At 41.7% G+C, this 13,719-nt stretch overlaps 1 protein-coding gene across 1 annotated transcript in view; it reads right to left on the bottom strand.

The window, feature by feature from the left end:
• Nucleotides 1-408: 408 nt before the first annotated feature.
• Nucleotides 409-13,719, bottom strand: part of LOC101529936 (protein 5NUC-like) — a 40,817-nt gene continuing 27,506 nt past the window's right edge. Inside the window, exons 6-8 of the mRNA XM_004583736.4 lie at nucleotides 3,641-3,788; nucleotides 1,712-1,898; nucleotides 409-649 (exon numbers count right to left, since the gene is read on the bottom strand). Coding sequence (XP_004583793.2) covers nucleotides 465-649; nucleotides 1,712-1,898; nucleotides 3,641-3,788 — 520 coding nt within the window. The 3' untranslated portion in view covers nucleotides 409-464. The remainder of the gene's footprint in view (nucleotides 650-1,711; nucleotides 1,899-3,640; nucleotides 3,789-13,719) is intronic.

Here is a 13,719-nt window from a genome sequence, read left to right as displayed (position 1 = left end):
GAACAGTAATTATCAATGTTTCATTATACTATTTCTTTTCCTATTCCGAAGTCTTCATCATAAAAGACAATGGAATAAGTTATTTTAACACAGCAAGGGAAGAAAAAGAAAATAGATATTTCATTCAAATAGAAAAAAAAGCAGAACAGGATTGAGAGAAAAATGATAATGTGTAAATAAGTACTCTGGAAAGGTAAGCATGGAAATCATTTAATTTGGAAGCACTGTGCAATGTATAGACTTAAACTGCAAATACACAGGTAGCATTTTCTGTGTCAAACATTAAAGAGTCAAGACTGCATGACTTGATAAGAATCAAAAGAAAACGTATCAATATCTCTACAATTATAATCAATTCTAGAATACAAAAGAATCAACATTACATTACTATTCTTAACAATGGTAAACTTACGCTAATTCAGTTCATTTTGGCTTGACGAATAAAACATTACCAATAGGATATTTCAATCAGAATCAGAATTTTCCGCTGCATTATCACTAGTGGTGGATAAAGTTTGTAAGCCTTGTTTTCTTGCAGTTCTAAGCTGGTGTAAATGTTCTTTCATGTCTTGAGAAATATGGCAAATCCGTCCTTCAATGCCAGGTACTGCAATTACTACTGATGGCTTGTCTGATTCCTCTTCAAAGGCTGCAAATGAAACCAGCGAACCAGTGAAACTATATCGCAGCCCTCAATATAAATATTCTAATATCTAATATTATACCTAAAGAAGAGCTGCATGTGTAGGCTTCCTAGCATTCACAATAAAATATTGATCAGAATGTCTCTGAATGTACTTCTCATAAGCAACTGTGTAATCATGAATAAAATTTCAATGTAAACACTGTTTAGAAATGATCAGGACAGTACTTGTTTTTAACTTAAAATATAATTTTCAAAAAACAGATATATCTAAGCAGATAATTATTTTTATCAAAGAAATAACCAGTTTTAAAACACGCATTATGAATATGACCCAATCTGGTCTTGAAGCATTACTTAGTGACGTTTCTAAAGAACCAAATGTCTAAACCAATCAATGCAATGAGCTTTATGTGTTTAGGCACAGCACTTACTAGTAGGGAAAGACAATATGCTTGACAGGAAACCAAGTATGTCAACTTAAATACTTATAATGGCTAATTTAAAATACCAGTAACAAAAAAACTGAAAGATAGCTAAGATTGTCCGGCCCAACGTGATAGCCTAGTGCCCTGCATGTACCAGGATCCCATATGGGCACCAGTTCATATCCTAGCTGCTCCACTTCCCACCCAGCTCCCTGCCTGTGGCCTGGGAAAGCAGTTGAGGACGGCCCGAAGCCTTCGGACCCTGCACCCGGGTGGGAGACCCCAAGGAAGCTCTGGATCAGCTCAGCTCTGGCCTCTGTGGCCACTTGAGGAGTGAACCAGTGGATGGAAGATCTTCCTCTCTGTCTCTCCTTCTCTCTGTAAATCTGACTTTCCAATAAAAATAAATAAATCTTTTTTAAAAGATAAAGATTGTGAAGTAGAGGATTTGAAAACTATATAATCTAGAATTTATTTGTGCTTTGGGGATGTACATTTTTGCTTATGACTTTCTTGTAACTGGAATTCATTCTTTATTTATATTTCCATAAACTTAAGAAAACAATACTATCCATCCAATGTTCAGAATAAAAAGCATTATTTTTATAAATAAACTTTGCTAATAAAACTTTCTTATCACCTGTCAGCGATGGAGTCTTGCTGGCGGTAATGATTAAACTCATTCGATGGCCGGAAAGACACTGTTTTCTTCCCTGCACAATTTTTATTGATTCAAAGTGATTCATGACAACCGTAGAAAGGACCTGTGCAGTTTCTGTGTCAAATATCCGAGGGCAACTTTTAAGCATGGTGTAACCATCCTTTCCCTGAAATATTGAAACATACTGTCATTTTTCTAATCTAAAATTATAAATAAATGCAAAACAATATTCATTTAAAATGTAAAGCTGGAACTCATAAGCAGTTTCATCCACATATGCAAAGAGACATCTGCATATATGTAGGTTGACATGCCTTAAAATCCTGGCTCTGAACGTGCCGTCCTCAACACGCCGTGCTCAGCAACACCGCCTGGAATCATCAGGAATGGGCACGCTACACTCCCTGCCCATGAACGCACAGTGCAATCAGAGGCCTGTTCAGGGCACTGTTACTGAACTCCAGACCTCAACAGCTCTCAACTTTGGCACGCTGGAATCTCTATGTCTAATCAACTTCCTGCTACCACCCCGGCACTGTTCCAGACCCCAGTAATGCAGAATCCACTCAAAAGTCACCTGAGTCATCCAAGCTTCATTCTGCAGAAATATGGCATACATAATTCTGAAACACATTTCTTTTTACTTGGAAGACATTTTTACAGAGAGAGGAGAGACAGAAGGTCCTCCATCCACTCTTCACTCCCCAGTGAGCCACAACATCCAGAACTGAACTGATCCTCAGCCAGGAACTTCCTCCGGGTCTCCCCTGTGGCTGCAGCCTCCCAAACCTTGGATAATTCACCACTGCTTTCCCAGGCCACGAGCAGAGAGCTGGCTCAGAAGTGGAGCAGCTGGGACACGAACCGATGGCTACATGAGATACCTACACTTGCAGGCAGAGGATTGGCCTACTAAGCCACCACACCAGCCCACATAAGTGACTCTGAAAAACTTACAATATGCCCATTGAAGATGTCTAAAGTGTTTATCACTCCACTTAAAGTTGACCAAACCACTGTGATATTCTTTGTAATTATTTAGCAACTCCTGTTGCATCTGTGAGTCAATTAGAGAATAAGATTAATTAGCGTAAGTCCTAGACGTCCTGTGATGCCGACGCCTGGCAGACATTCCAGCAGAGACGTGAAGCAGAGGACACTGTCCACGCAGGGCTGTCCGTGGGCCTGGAGTCCTGCAAAGACTGACTCCAGAGGGTGACGTTTCGTTGTCCCTTGGAATGTTGCCTAATTCCTTTGCTCCCACGGCACAGCTACTTATTTACCCTCTGCTTGGGACTGCTAGGGGCTACTCTGACCCTGTGGGAACTCAGCTAACCTCTGCTCTGCGCACCTGCTTCCCCACCACTTGCACTATGTTTTTGTAAAAGTATAAAAACCCTCACTTCCTTTGTTTCGGCACATCAACCTGCGAGATGATGGCTGCCCTGCCACAATAAGAAAAAGTTCATTTCTGAATGACTTTTCATGTTCTCTGTTAATTCATCTCTAACCGTCTTGTATTTTTCAATCTGATAATATAACAAAATTAACAACTGCATACAATAAATAAAATATAAGTTTATGACTTGTAAAAACACAATGGAAAACATTTATTTTAATTATAAAATGTTTTACTTGAAAACTTTTATAAAAATATTCATCTTGGGCCGGTGCAATGGATGACCCAAAATGGTGATAAATGGCTCATGTCCTTGGGTCCCTGCACCTGCATGGGAAATCTGGAAGAGGCTTCTGGCTCCTGGCTTCAGATAAGGTCAACTCCAGCCATCATGGCGACTAGGGAAGTGACCCAGCGGGTGGAAGATCTTCCTCTCTGTCTCTCCTTCTCTCTGTAAGTCTGCAATTCCAATAAAAATACATAATTTGAAAAAAAGAAATCAATCTCACATTTGCAATGTACTCCTTAATAGCAAGAAGGTAAACTTTTTTCTTTTGTAAATATTGCCCTTGAACTTTGACAGTATCTCTTATGATTCGGTGTCCTGGTTCTGCATCTGGATCAAATCCAAATTCTAGTCCAGCAACTTGAGGAAATCTGAAATTTAAAAAATAGATTCGTGGATAATGAGTCACAAGGAATATTAACAGTAAGTAAAAGAAAGCACGAACATGAAAGTGAACAAATCTTACACTGCTTAACCTGCTGACAAGTGTGTGGGCTGGAGCTTAACGCAGCTGGGGCGAACTTGTCAAATGACCTGTAACCTCAAAGAAAAAATGATAACAAGAAAATCTTAACTTCCTTGTTATCCAAAAGAATTCCTACTCTTTTCCGACTGCAAACTACCCTGAGATTTCTGTTGTTTTAATTTTCATCCTCAGTACCTTAAGGAAATGCAGTCGGAGGAGATACAGACACTCGCCATCGTTACAAACGCTGCATGTTCTCTGCAAGAAACACCTCATTTCTACTTGCCTAGCGTTTTAACATTGAGAAGTGGCTATCAGAGGCCAACGTGGCTTCGTGAGTTATTCCACAGCCTGGGACACCACATCCCACAAGGGAGCACCAGACAGCTCCACTTACCACCCAGTTCCTTGCTAATATGCAGGGGAAGGCAAAGGAAGAGGACGCTTCCACTTATCTGAGAGGCCCACATGGAATACCTGCCTCCTGGCTTCTGCCTCGATCAGACCTAGCTGTTGCAGCCATTTGCGGAGTGAACCAACAGACTGAAGACGGACCTCTCTCCCTCTCAGCTTTCCTTTTGGTTTCTCTTGAGCTCACTCTCACCATCTCACTCTATGTATTCTCTCTCCTTCCCTCCTCTCTCTTATCCCCTCTCATCTGTAAAATATATGAACAACTAGTACTAGAACCACCATTAGATACGAATATCACAGATTATAGATCAAATATTCGTGCTTCTCTGATTTTTCACCATAGAAAACCACTACATTCAGTATTTAGATTACAATGAAGTTGTTCACCTAGTTAATTAACTAAAAGACAAAATAGCACTGCTGTCTAAAAAAATACTAGAAACAACAAGAGCCAAATTTCCTAAAGTTATGGATTACCAATAGGTTTCCGAACTGCTGATACAATGCCCACCTCTTCTCTACACACACATAACCCAATACAAATCCCAATTCAAAGAGAACGTGGAAATAATGAAGGCGGAAATGCAAATTTTCACTGCCTCTGGTACACTGAAAGAAAGACAAAGTGTCTGATGTAGAATTTGACCTAAAATCAGAGATCAATGAGCAAAGGAATAATCAGAAAGGATAGAAAAGAGGAAACCGGGCTCCTGTGCTCACATCAGCCGGTGATGATGGCATGGCACTCCACAGTGGTGAGCCAGGAGGCAAGAGGCACATTCCACTAAGACGCCAACTACAAAACGAAAGCAAACTGGCTCAACGCCAGGGAAGCACAAACAACGCCACACACACTTTCTAATGACCTCTCCTGGTTTACACAAGAGACCAAAAGCGACAGAGCACACAAAACAAAGGAGTTAAAGGGGCGGGGGGAGGAAAAACGATGGCAATAATGTGTTAGGTTGGCTAAGGCTGGTTCCCCGTTACAGGCCTCACCTTGTTCTACCGAATAACTAAATAAATCAATACAACCTGAATAAAATGTATGGAAGAGATAGCTGGAGACTCTGGAAAACATATGAATTATTACAGGCATTCTAGAGAAAGACCATGATTCGAAATATCATCAACTCAGCCCAGCTTTGTGCTGCGCACTAAACCATGGCTTGGGATACTGGAGTGTCCGTTTGAGTCCTGGCTACTCTGCTTCAGATGCAGCTTCCTGCTAAAGCATCCCAGCAGGCAGCAGATGCCTGGGCTCTGCCTCCTAAGTGCAGGGCCTGGATGGGGTTCCTGGTTTCTGGCTTCAGACTGCTGCTCAGGTCCTGGCTATTGCAGACATTGGAGAATAAAGTATGAGATGGAAAACCTTGCTCTCTTACTGTAGCAATTTCATTGTCTGGGTTTAAAGTAGATGGAAATAAATACACAAACATCACCAAATGGAACTGTTACTGAAATGGCAGTGAATTTTGCTGTATTTTTGGTCTCTAATAACTCCTGGCCTAAACTGATACCAAACATTGGCAAAGGCATACAGACAAAATTCAACGAAGCCCTCTAGTTCTGACTCCGGCAGGGAAAAGTAATTAACTACTAAAGGTCAGAGAGAGTACTTCATTGCCTTGAATGCAGGCCCCAAAGCAAGAGTGCTGGTGATCTCAGGCAGAGGTAACAAGAACCTCTAGGAAATGCAACCGAGAGAGAGCTCGTTCAAAGGAGCAGCGAAATCCACTTGCAGCCTTGGTCCCGCAGTCCCCTTTCCCACTGCCACTCACGCCTGGAAACAGGGCACTTAATAACAATGACACTGGATTCTCCACCATTGCCTAGACCTACAATGCCCTGATACACTTAAATAGCAGCAAACTGGACCTGTGATTATTGCTGAAGGACTGTACTGCTGTGATACTGAGGGGGAGAGGAGTGGAGAATCGGGGGGGAAGGATACAGGACAGTATCATGGAAAATAACAACAATTTAAAACACACACACACACACACACACACACGATGCACCACAATGTATAGTCACCAAAGTCCCAGCAGTCTAACTAGATGACTGAAGGAAAGGATCCTGTGGAAAATGGAATAAAATCGTTCATCAACCTCCATGCTCAACGCTGACCTGCACAAGTGTGGGACTGAGCTTAATGTCTCTTAAAATTAGACCAAATCACAGTTCTGAGAGTGACCACTGGGTGGCACACACGCAGGAACAAACTGAGAATGGAAAAAGCAGTGAACCAAAACCATTATAAGTTGTTGCAACCAATGGCCTAAATCCAATAAGGTAAATTGCCTCCTTCAAAAGATGATGATGATAATAATAATAATAATATTCTATATACAACTGAATTAAGACCAGGGTTTCCAAATATTCAGAATACAAAAAATTCTCAGCAAAAAATTTAAAAAATGTGGTTCGACCTCGGGGCCTGGGTGATGGGAGTTTCCAGAAGTCTGACGGGAGATGGGGTACCTGGGCCAGGTCGGACTCAATGCTTGGGGCCCTAGCCGCTGCCACGCAGTGAGCGAGTCTGGGGCTTGCAGGTGACCAGCATGCCAATTGGCACCATGCTCTGCCCACTGGCTGCCAGGCAGTGAGCAATGAGATTTTAGGGTTGTGGAATTGCTGCCTACGCCAGCCACGGAATAGGCCGCTGTGTGTGTTGGTGAGGAAAAAATCCTGAGGGACTTCCAATGACAGGGTCACTGTACTTGCAGGTAAGCAAGGGGACTAAGACCTGTTGGTTCAGAAGGGAGAGGCCAGAAGATCTATATAGGTTAGACTAATACACCAGCCCACATGGGAATCCTGAGTAGGGCACGTTATCATAAAACACTGCTGACCACATGCCAGTCCACGTGAAAGCTAGGGTTGGAGGCCTGTCTAGCAGGGCTAGATCCTAGTACCCAACTGAATGTCGGAACAGGGGATGGATCACATTAGGCAGGGCAATGACTTTAACCACACACGACAGAACCAGGTCCGCGGGGTAAATTCTGTGGGGAATGTGTGGGTCCAATCCTGTGGAAATAGAAGTCACGCTGGTTAACTCAAGAGTTGGGTTGGTGATGGGATGAGCTAGGTATGAACATGGAAACTACCATCACTCACAGGTACAGGGACTGAGAATAGTCTGGGCAGATCCAGGCTGCAGCACCTGCATATGCATCCTAAAACAAGGTGTGGGGCGGGCCGGGCTGCAACATTCACCAGCTCATACAATGCCAAGATGGAGGGCAGGCTATGCCAGGCAAGGGCATAGCACCCACTGGCATGTATGAGATCTGGGTCAAAGAGTGAGCCAAGTGGAGTAATGTTGGAAACTCCCCTAGTGGGTCATAACTCCCGCTGGTGATCACACGGCCCAGGCCTGGGGGTTGGGCAAACTGGGCAAAGTAGCTTAAACTGTTGGCTAATGTGTGGGTTAAGTTTGGAAGCGGGCAGACTGAGCAAACCTTAGCTCACTGCCAAGAGCAGAAACCAGGATGGAGCACAGGTCATGCTCAGCTAGGCTGTTACACCTACTGGTTTGCATGAGCCAGGGATGGGAGCAAACTGAGCAGGACTAGGTTGCAGCACCCGCCAGCAAGAGTCGGGACTGGCGGCAGGCTGGATCAGGCCAGGCTACAGCACCCAAAGGCAAAGGTCGTGACAGGTGAGGGATTATCCCAAGCTGAGTAAGAGCAGTTCCTATGGCTGGGAACAGGCCTGGCTGGGGAGCTAAGAGGACACCCTGGCTGGGATGTGGTTCCCACTGATGAGTGTGGGAGCCAGAGCAGAAGTTGCGTTCGGATCTGGATATGGCTGCCGCGTCCCTCGGCACAAGTGTGGACTGGGACTGGGCGCATTGGCCTGGGCTAGACTCCAGCATCAATTGGTGCTCTTGAGGACGAGGGAAGGTATAAGACGGGCTAGGCTAGGTCTCTGCCCCTTGCTGAGCCATGTGTGAGCTGTGTCTGGATGTGGACCAGGCTTGACTGGGCTGAAACATCCAATAGTTAAGAACCGGAATGGGTTGAAAGCCAGTCAGGAAAGGCCACTGTCCTTGATAGGACAGGAGCTGGACTAAGTAGGGCTGGCCCATGGACCCACAGATATGCACGAGATCTGGCATTGGGAGAGGTTCTGATGAAGGAGCCTGGGAAACTCCTCTGTCGGGACAGTTCCTGCAGGTGCACACAAGAACAAACGATGGTCTTACCCACTTTCCTGTAGCCCTTGACTCTTTGTGCCCTAACCAACTATGTAAACATCATCAAAATAAAATAAAAATAATGATTTTTTTAAAAAACTAAGAAAATGTCAACATGCAAGGATGGATTCCAGGTGTGCAGCACCAAATGCTTTCTCCTGTCAGAACTTTGAATTTACTAGAAAATAGGCAGCATACATTAACGAGATAATACAGGGAGTCTACACTTTACCAGAACCAAATAAAAATATCTGATGGGAAAACAAAATAGCCAAAATAAACTCAGTGCATGAACTCTGTGGCAGAATGAGGGGAACAGAAAGTAGTCACCAAAAGGGAAGCTATACCAACAGAAATTATCCAAGATGAAAACAGCTTGAAAAAAGAACCCTTTTTTTCAATCAATAGACTTTTAGATACCCCTGAGGCTATAACAAAAAAGTCAACTTGTTGTATTCTAAGTCTCAGAAATAAAGAAGTACGTGCTGACCAAAAATTTAAAGAAATAAACTACTTCAAACAAAGACATAAAAATATGGATTTAAAAACTTAGAGGGCCCGGCGCCATGACCTAGCGGCTGAAGTCCTCGCATTGAACACGCCGGGATCCCATACGGGCACCAGTTCTAATCCTGGCAGCCTGGCTCCCATTCAGCTCCCTGCTTGTGACCTGGGAAAGCAGTCCAGGACGGCCTAAAGCCTTGGGAACCTGCACCCACGTGGGAGACCTGGAGGAGGTTCCTGCATATCAGAGAGAAGATACAAATATTGTCCTTTGAGGACTGGCTTATTTCACTGAGCAAAATTGTCTGCAGTTGGGACCATTTTGTAGAATTTCATTTTTTTATGGCTAAACAGAATTCCATAGAGTGAATGTACCACAGTTTCTTTATCTTTCATCTGTTGATGGACCTCTGTTGGGTAGTGTGCAAAGATTTTCTCCCATTCTGTTGGTTACCTTTCACATGTACAGCCAAGTAATAGTCAATGAGAGAACTGAAAATATCCCAGGAAGAAAGGTCAGTCTCTTCAACAAATACAGTTATCATAATTGGATATTAGCTTGCAGAAATAAGAAACAAGGCCTCCAGTTTTTATCTCTAAGAGTCAGCATTAAACGGTTTAAGCACTCAAGTCTTCACCTAAACACCATCAAATGACTAGAGGAAAACATAGGGAACACAGTTTTGCATAGGCAAAAAAATTTTAAATTCACCAAAGCACAGGCATTCAAAGCCAAAATAAACAAATGTAGATGTATCAAACTAGGAAACTTCTGTATAGTAAAGGATATGGTCAACAAAGCAAAAGCAAAAAGGACAAATATTGTATCTTCTCTCTGATATACAGCAACACTCATGCAAAATGAAAAATAAATAGATATATAGGCAGATATGTATATACACATAATCTCACAGATGAACAGTATAAGACTAGCATACTGGGTAGTAAGGTTACATTAGGGCACGTCTCTCTAATCTCAAATAAAGTTGGAGTCTCATTATGAAACATGTAAATATACCCATACAGCTTGATGCTACATGTTCTAGCTCCACTCATACCTAGCACGTAATGACCCAGGTAAATAGCAGAAGGCTAATCTTGTAACTAATACTAAGGGATTGCACTATTATAATCATTTGGGGAATAATCGTTGGGGGTGTTGGGGAAGAAGAAAGAGAAAGAGGCAGAAAAACCCATATACCTACTAAACTGTGTCACAGTAAATAACGATAATAAAACGTTTTAAAAAGTGCTTTCTCAAAGATACTTGTTGAATGAAAAGCTACAGAAACATGTTTGATAATAATTCTGCATTCAAAATATTCAAAAAACCCTTTGCACTCAGCAGTAAGAAAATGAATAACCAAAGTAAAAATGACCGAAAGACTTGTACCACCGAAAGGGGAAAAGGGATAGAAAATAAATACACAGAAAGATATTCAGTGTCATCAGTCACATGTAAAATGCAAATTACAACTACAATGGAATATACAATGGAATATTAAACTTGACAAAAAAAGCTAGCAAGAACACTAAGCCCCCAAATTTTTCATATAATAGCTATGAACGTCTATAATTTATATAGCACTTCTAGAGAAAGTTTAGCAGCTGATTGTAAAAATAAACATACAATGTTACAAAGCAGTTCCACTCTGGAATACTTCGTCCAGAAAGACATGTGTGCACAGAAGATGCAAAAAAGGTCACAGCCTTTTTAAAATTATTTATTTTATTTTAGATGATATTTACAAAGTTGATTAGGGTGTGAAGGATCCAGAGTTAGGGAAAAGTGGGTGTTATCATTGCTTCTGAATTTTCTATTTCTTCTTCCTGTTCCTGGGGGGAGTGAGACATAAGGGGAAAACATCATACCCAACCTCCCAACCACCCCAGTACCCAGGGATGGGGAACAGCCACCCAATATCAGCCCATGTGGTGCATGCGCCGAGGGTTCTGCCCAGGTGGATGTGATCATTCTGAGATGTTGTTGATTTTGCCAATCAGTCGATGAGGAAACCCTTCCAAGGTTGATTGGCTGATATAGTCTATCTTAGGATCTCCATTCGCCCGGATATTTGGTTGTCATCATTTGACTGGGGTAGTTGTCCAATCTGCTCTGTTCTCCTTCCTCTGCTGTAGTACCAGATGTCCTCTGCAGGCCCCAATGGGCTGTCATATCCTCCATGTGTGTCTGGACCAGCCGTCTAGCTCCGTCTTTTCCACTGAGGAGGACCAGTTCTCATGGGTGAGCCCAAGGACTGGGGCAAGAGACCCAGGCCAGTTGACCCAGGCCCTGCTGGAGCCTCGGTTCTGAGAGCTCAAGTTGTTAAATGTGAAGAGTTTGCTATATTTTATGGTTGAGTACCATTCCCATCTGCATATATACATTGACCAGGTGTGGCTGGGCTTCAACAAAAAAGCAAGGATATCTAATGCTCTTCAGTATAATCTGGGAAATCCTAGCCAGTGCAATAGGACTAGAGAAGGAAGTAAATGACTTGTAGCATACAATCTGTGAATGCCGAAGTATTTATATAGAAAATTTAAAGGAATAGAAAATAAAATCATAGAACTTCTTAGGTTGCAGGATGTATTAGTATTCAAAAATCAATAATATTTCTACATTCCAATGAGCATATGGAATACAAAATCTCCAAATTTAAGACCATTGATTATTGTGCAAAGCAATGGAAAACTCAGCTTATAAATCTGGAAATATTCATACACTACTTATATGCCAAAACTAAAAAAATGCAGATCAAGAAAATAAAAGACAAATTATAGAGAAAAGACCATAATTATGGACTGAAAGACTCAGCATTGTGAACATGAGAAGTCCTTACCTATTTAATACAAGTCCCACCAGAGTCAAGATTTTCTGTAGTGACAAATTTATTCTAAAACTTATATGGAAAGGCAAAGAAACTAAAATACCTAAAACAATTTTGAAAATGAAGACAAAAGTGGCTTTAATACATATGAGATATAGTAATTAACAGCATGTGGTACTGAAGACAGGCATAGTGAAGAACCCAAAAATAGACTCATATAATTATCATCAACTGCTTTTTTCTTAAAGAAAAAAAAGCACATAAGTAATTCAATGAACAAAGGATGATATGCAATGCCAATTGCTGTTTTGAAGATTAATTTATTTAAAAAGATAGAATTACAGACACAGACACACACACACACACACACGCGGTCTTCCACCTGCTGATTCACCCCCCACCTCCTGTCAAACAACTCTAACGGTCAGGGCTGTATCAGGGCAAAACCAGGAACCAAAAGCTTTAATCCAGGTCTCCTATATGGGCCAGCCTCTCCTGCTTTTTTTTTTTTTTTTTAAGAAAAAAGTTGTTAAGAAGCTCTACATAATTTTAATAGAACTTAAAATGGTAGTCAACAAAACTGATGGATCGTATTTTAGCAAACTGAAAAGTATCTGCTCAGCAAAAAAAAGCACTAAGCAGAATGCAGGGATCAAAAGGAGATAAAATGATGCCTCCTGATAAGGGTTTAATATTAAAATATATAACTCAATATCAAGAAAACAATCTGATTTAAGAATCTGCAAAACATCTGAATAGATATCTATCAAAAGAAGTCACATAAGGGCCATCAGATATATGGGAAAAAATGCTTAACACCGTTAACACCAGGAAAACACAAATCAAAATCACAGTGAAATATCACACTCCTATAAGAATTGGCATTATCATGGTATGTTCGAGCTTTTGATTGACTGGGATGATACTCTGCTGGCTCTGTTTTCAGACCAGAGAGGGTATACCTAAGAAGCCGTTGAACTTGACTGGACAATAAGATGCTGGACTCTATGTTTGGTATATGCTTGCAATGGGGGATTCTCAACTGAACTTGAACTATGGTTATGCAACAGGGTGGAGGAATCCACCATGGTGGGAAGGTTTGGGGAGGGGTGGGGAGAATCCAAGTACCTATGAAACTGTGTCACATAATACAATGTAATTAATGAATTAATAAAATTTTAAAAAATAATTGGCATTATCAGGGGCCAGTGCAGCGGCTTCACAGTTTAATCTTCTGCCTGCAGCACTGGCATCCAACATGGGCACTGGTTCACATCTCAGCTGCTGCACTTCCCATCTAGCTCCATCCTTATGTCCTGGGACAGCAGTGGAGGATGGCTTCACTGTTGGATTCCTGCATTCATGGAGAAACCCAGAGGAAGCTAAGGTTCCTGGTTTTGGATCAGCTCGTCCACAGACACTGCAGCCACTTGGGGAGTGAACCAGTGAATGGAAGGAGTGTGTGTGTGTGTGTGTGTGTGTGCGTCCTTTTCTCTGTAATTCTGCCTTTCAGACAAGACTGGGAGTGTTCAGGGTGGTATGGCCGTAGACTCCAACTCTGCCTTTCAAATATAAATAAATAAATGTTTTTTAAAAGGGAGTTATAGAAAGGACAGCTAGTGTTAGTAAAGAAGCAGAAAATCAAATGAAATCCCTGCCTGCTGTCAATGGGAATGTAAGTCAGTACAGGCATTATAGAATACACTACAGTTTCCTCAAAAAAAAAATAATAATAATAGAAATGGAACTATCATATGTCTCAGATCCCCCACAGCTGAGCATATATTGACAATAATGAAGTCAGTAGATCAGATAACTGAACATCCATGTTCACTCAACTTTATACACAGCAGCCAAGACTTGAAATTAATCTATTTATGAAC

The sequence above is a fragment of the Ochotona princeps genome, chromosome 23 (genome assembly GCF_030435755.1).
Source record: "Ochotona princeps isolate mOchPri1 chromosome 23, mOchPri1.hap1, whole genome shotgun sequence".
Lineage (NCBI taxonomy): Eukaryota > Metazoa > Chordata > Mammalia > Lagomorpha > Ochotonidae > Ochotona > Ochotona princeps.
The sequence above is the reverse complement of the archived record's forward strand: the minus strand, read 5'-3'. Positions and strand labels throughout refer to the sequence as shown.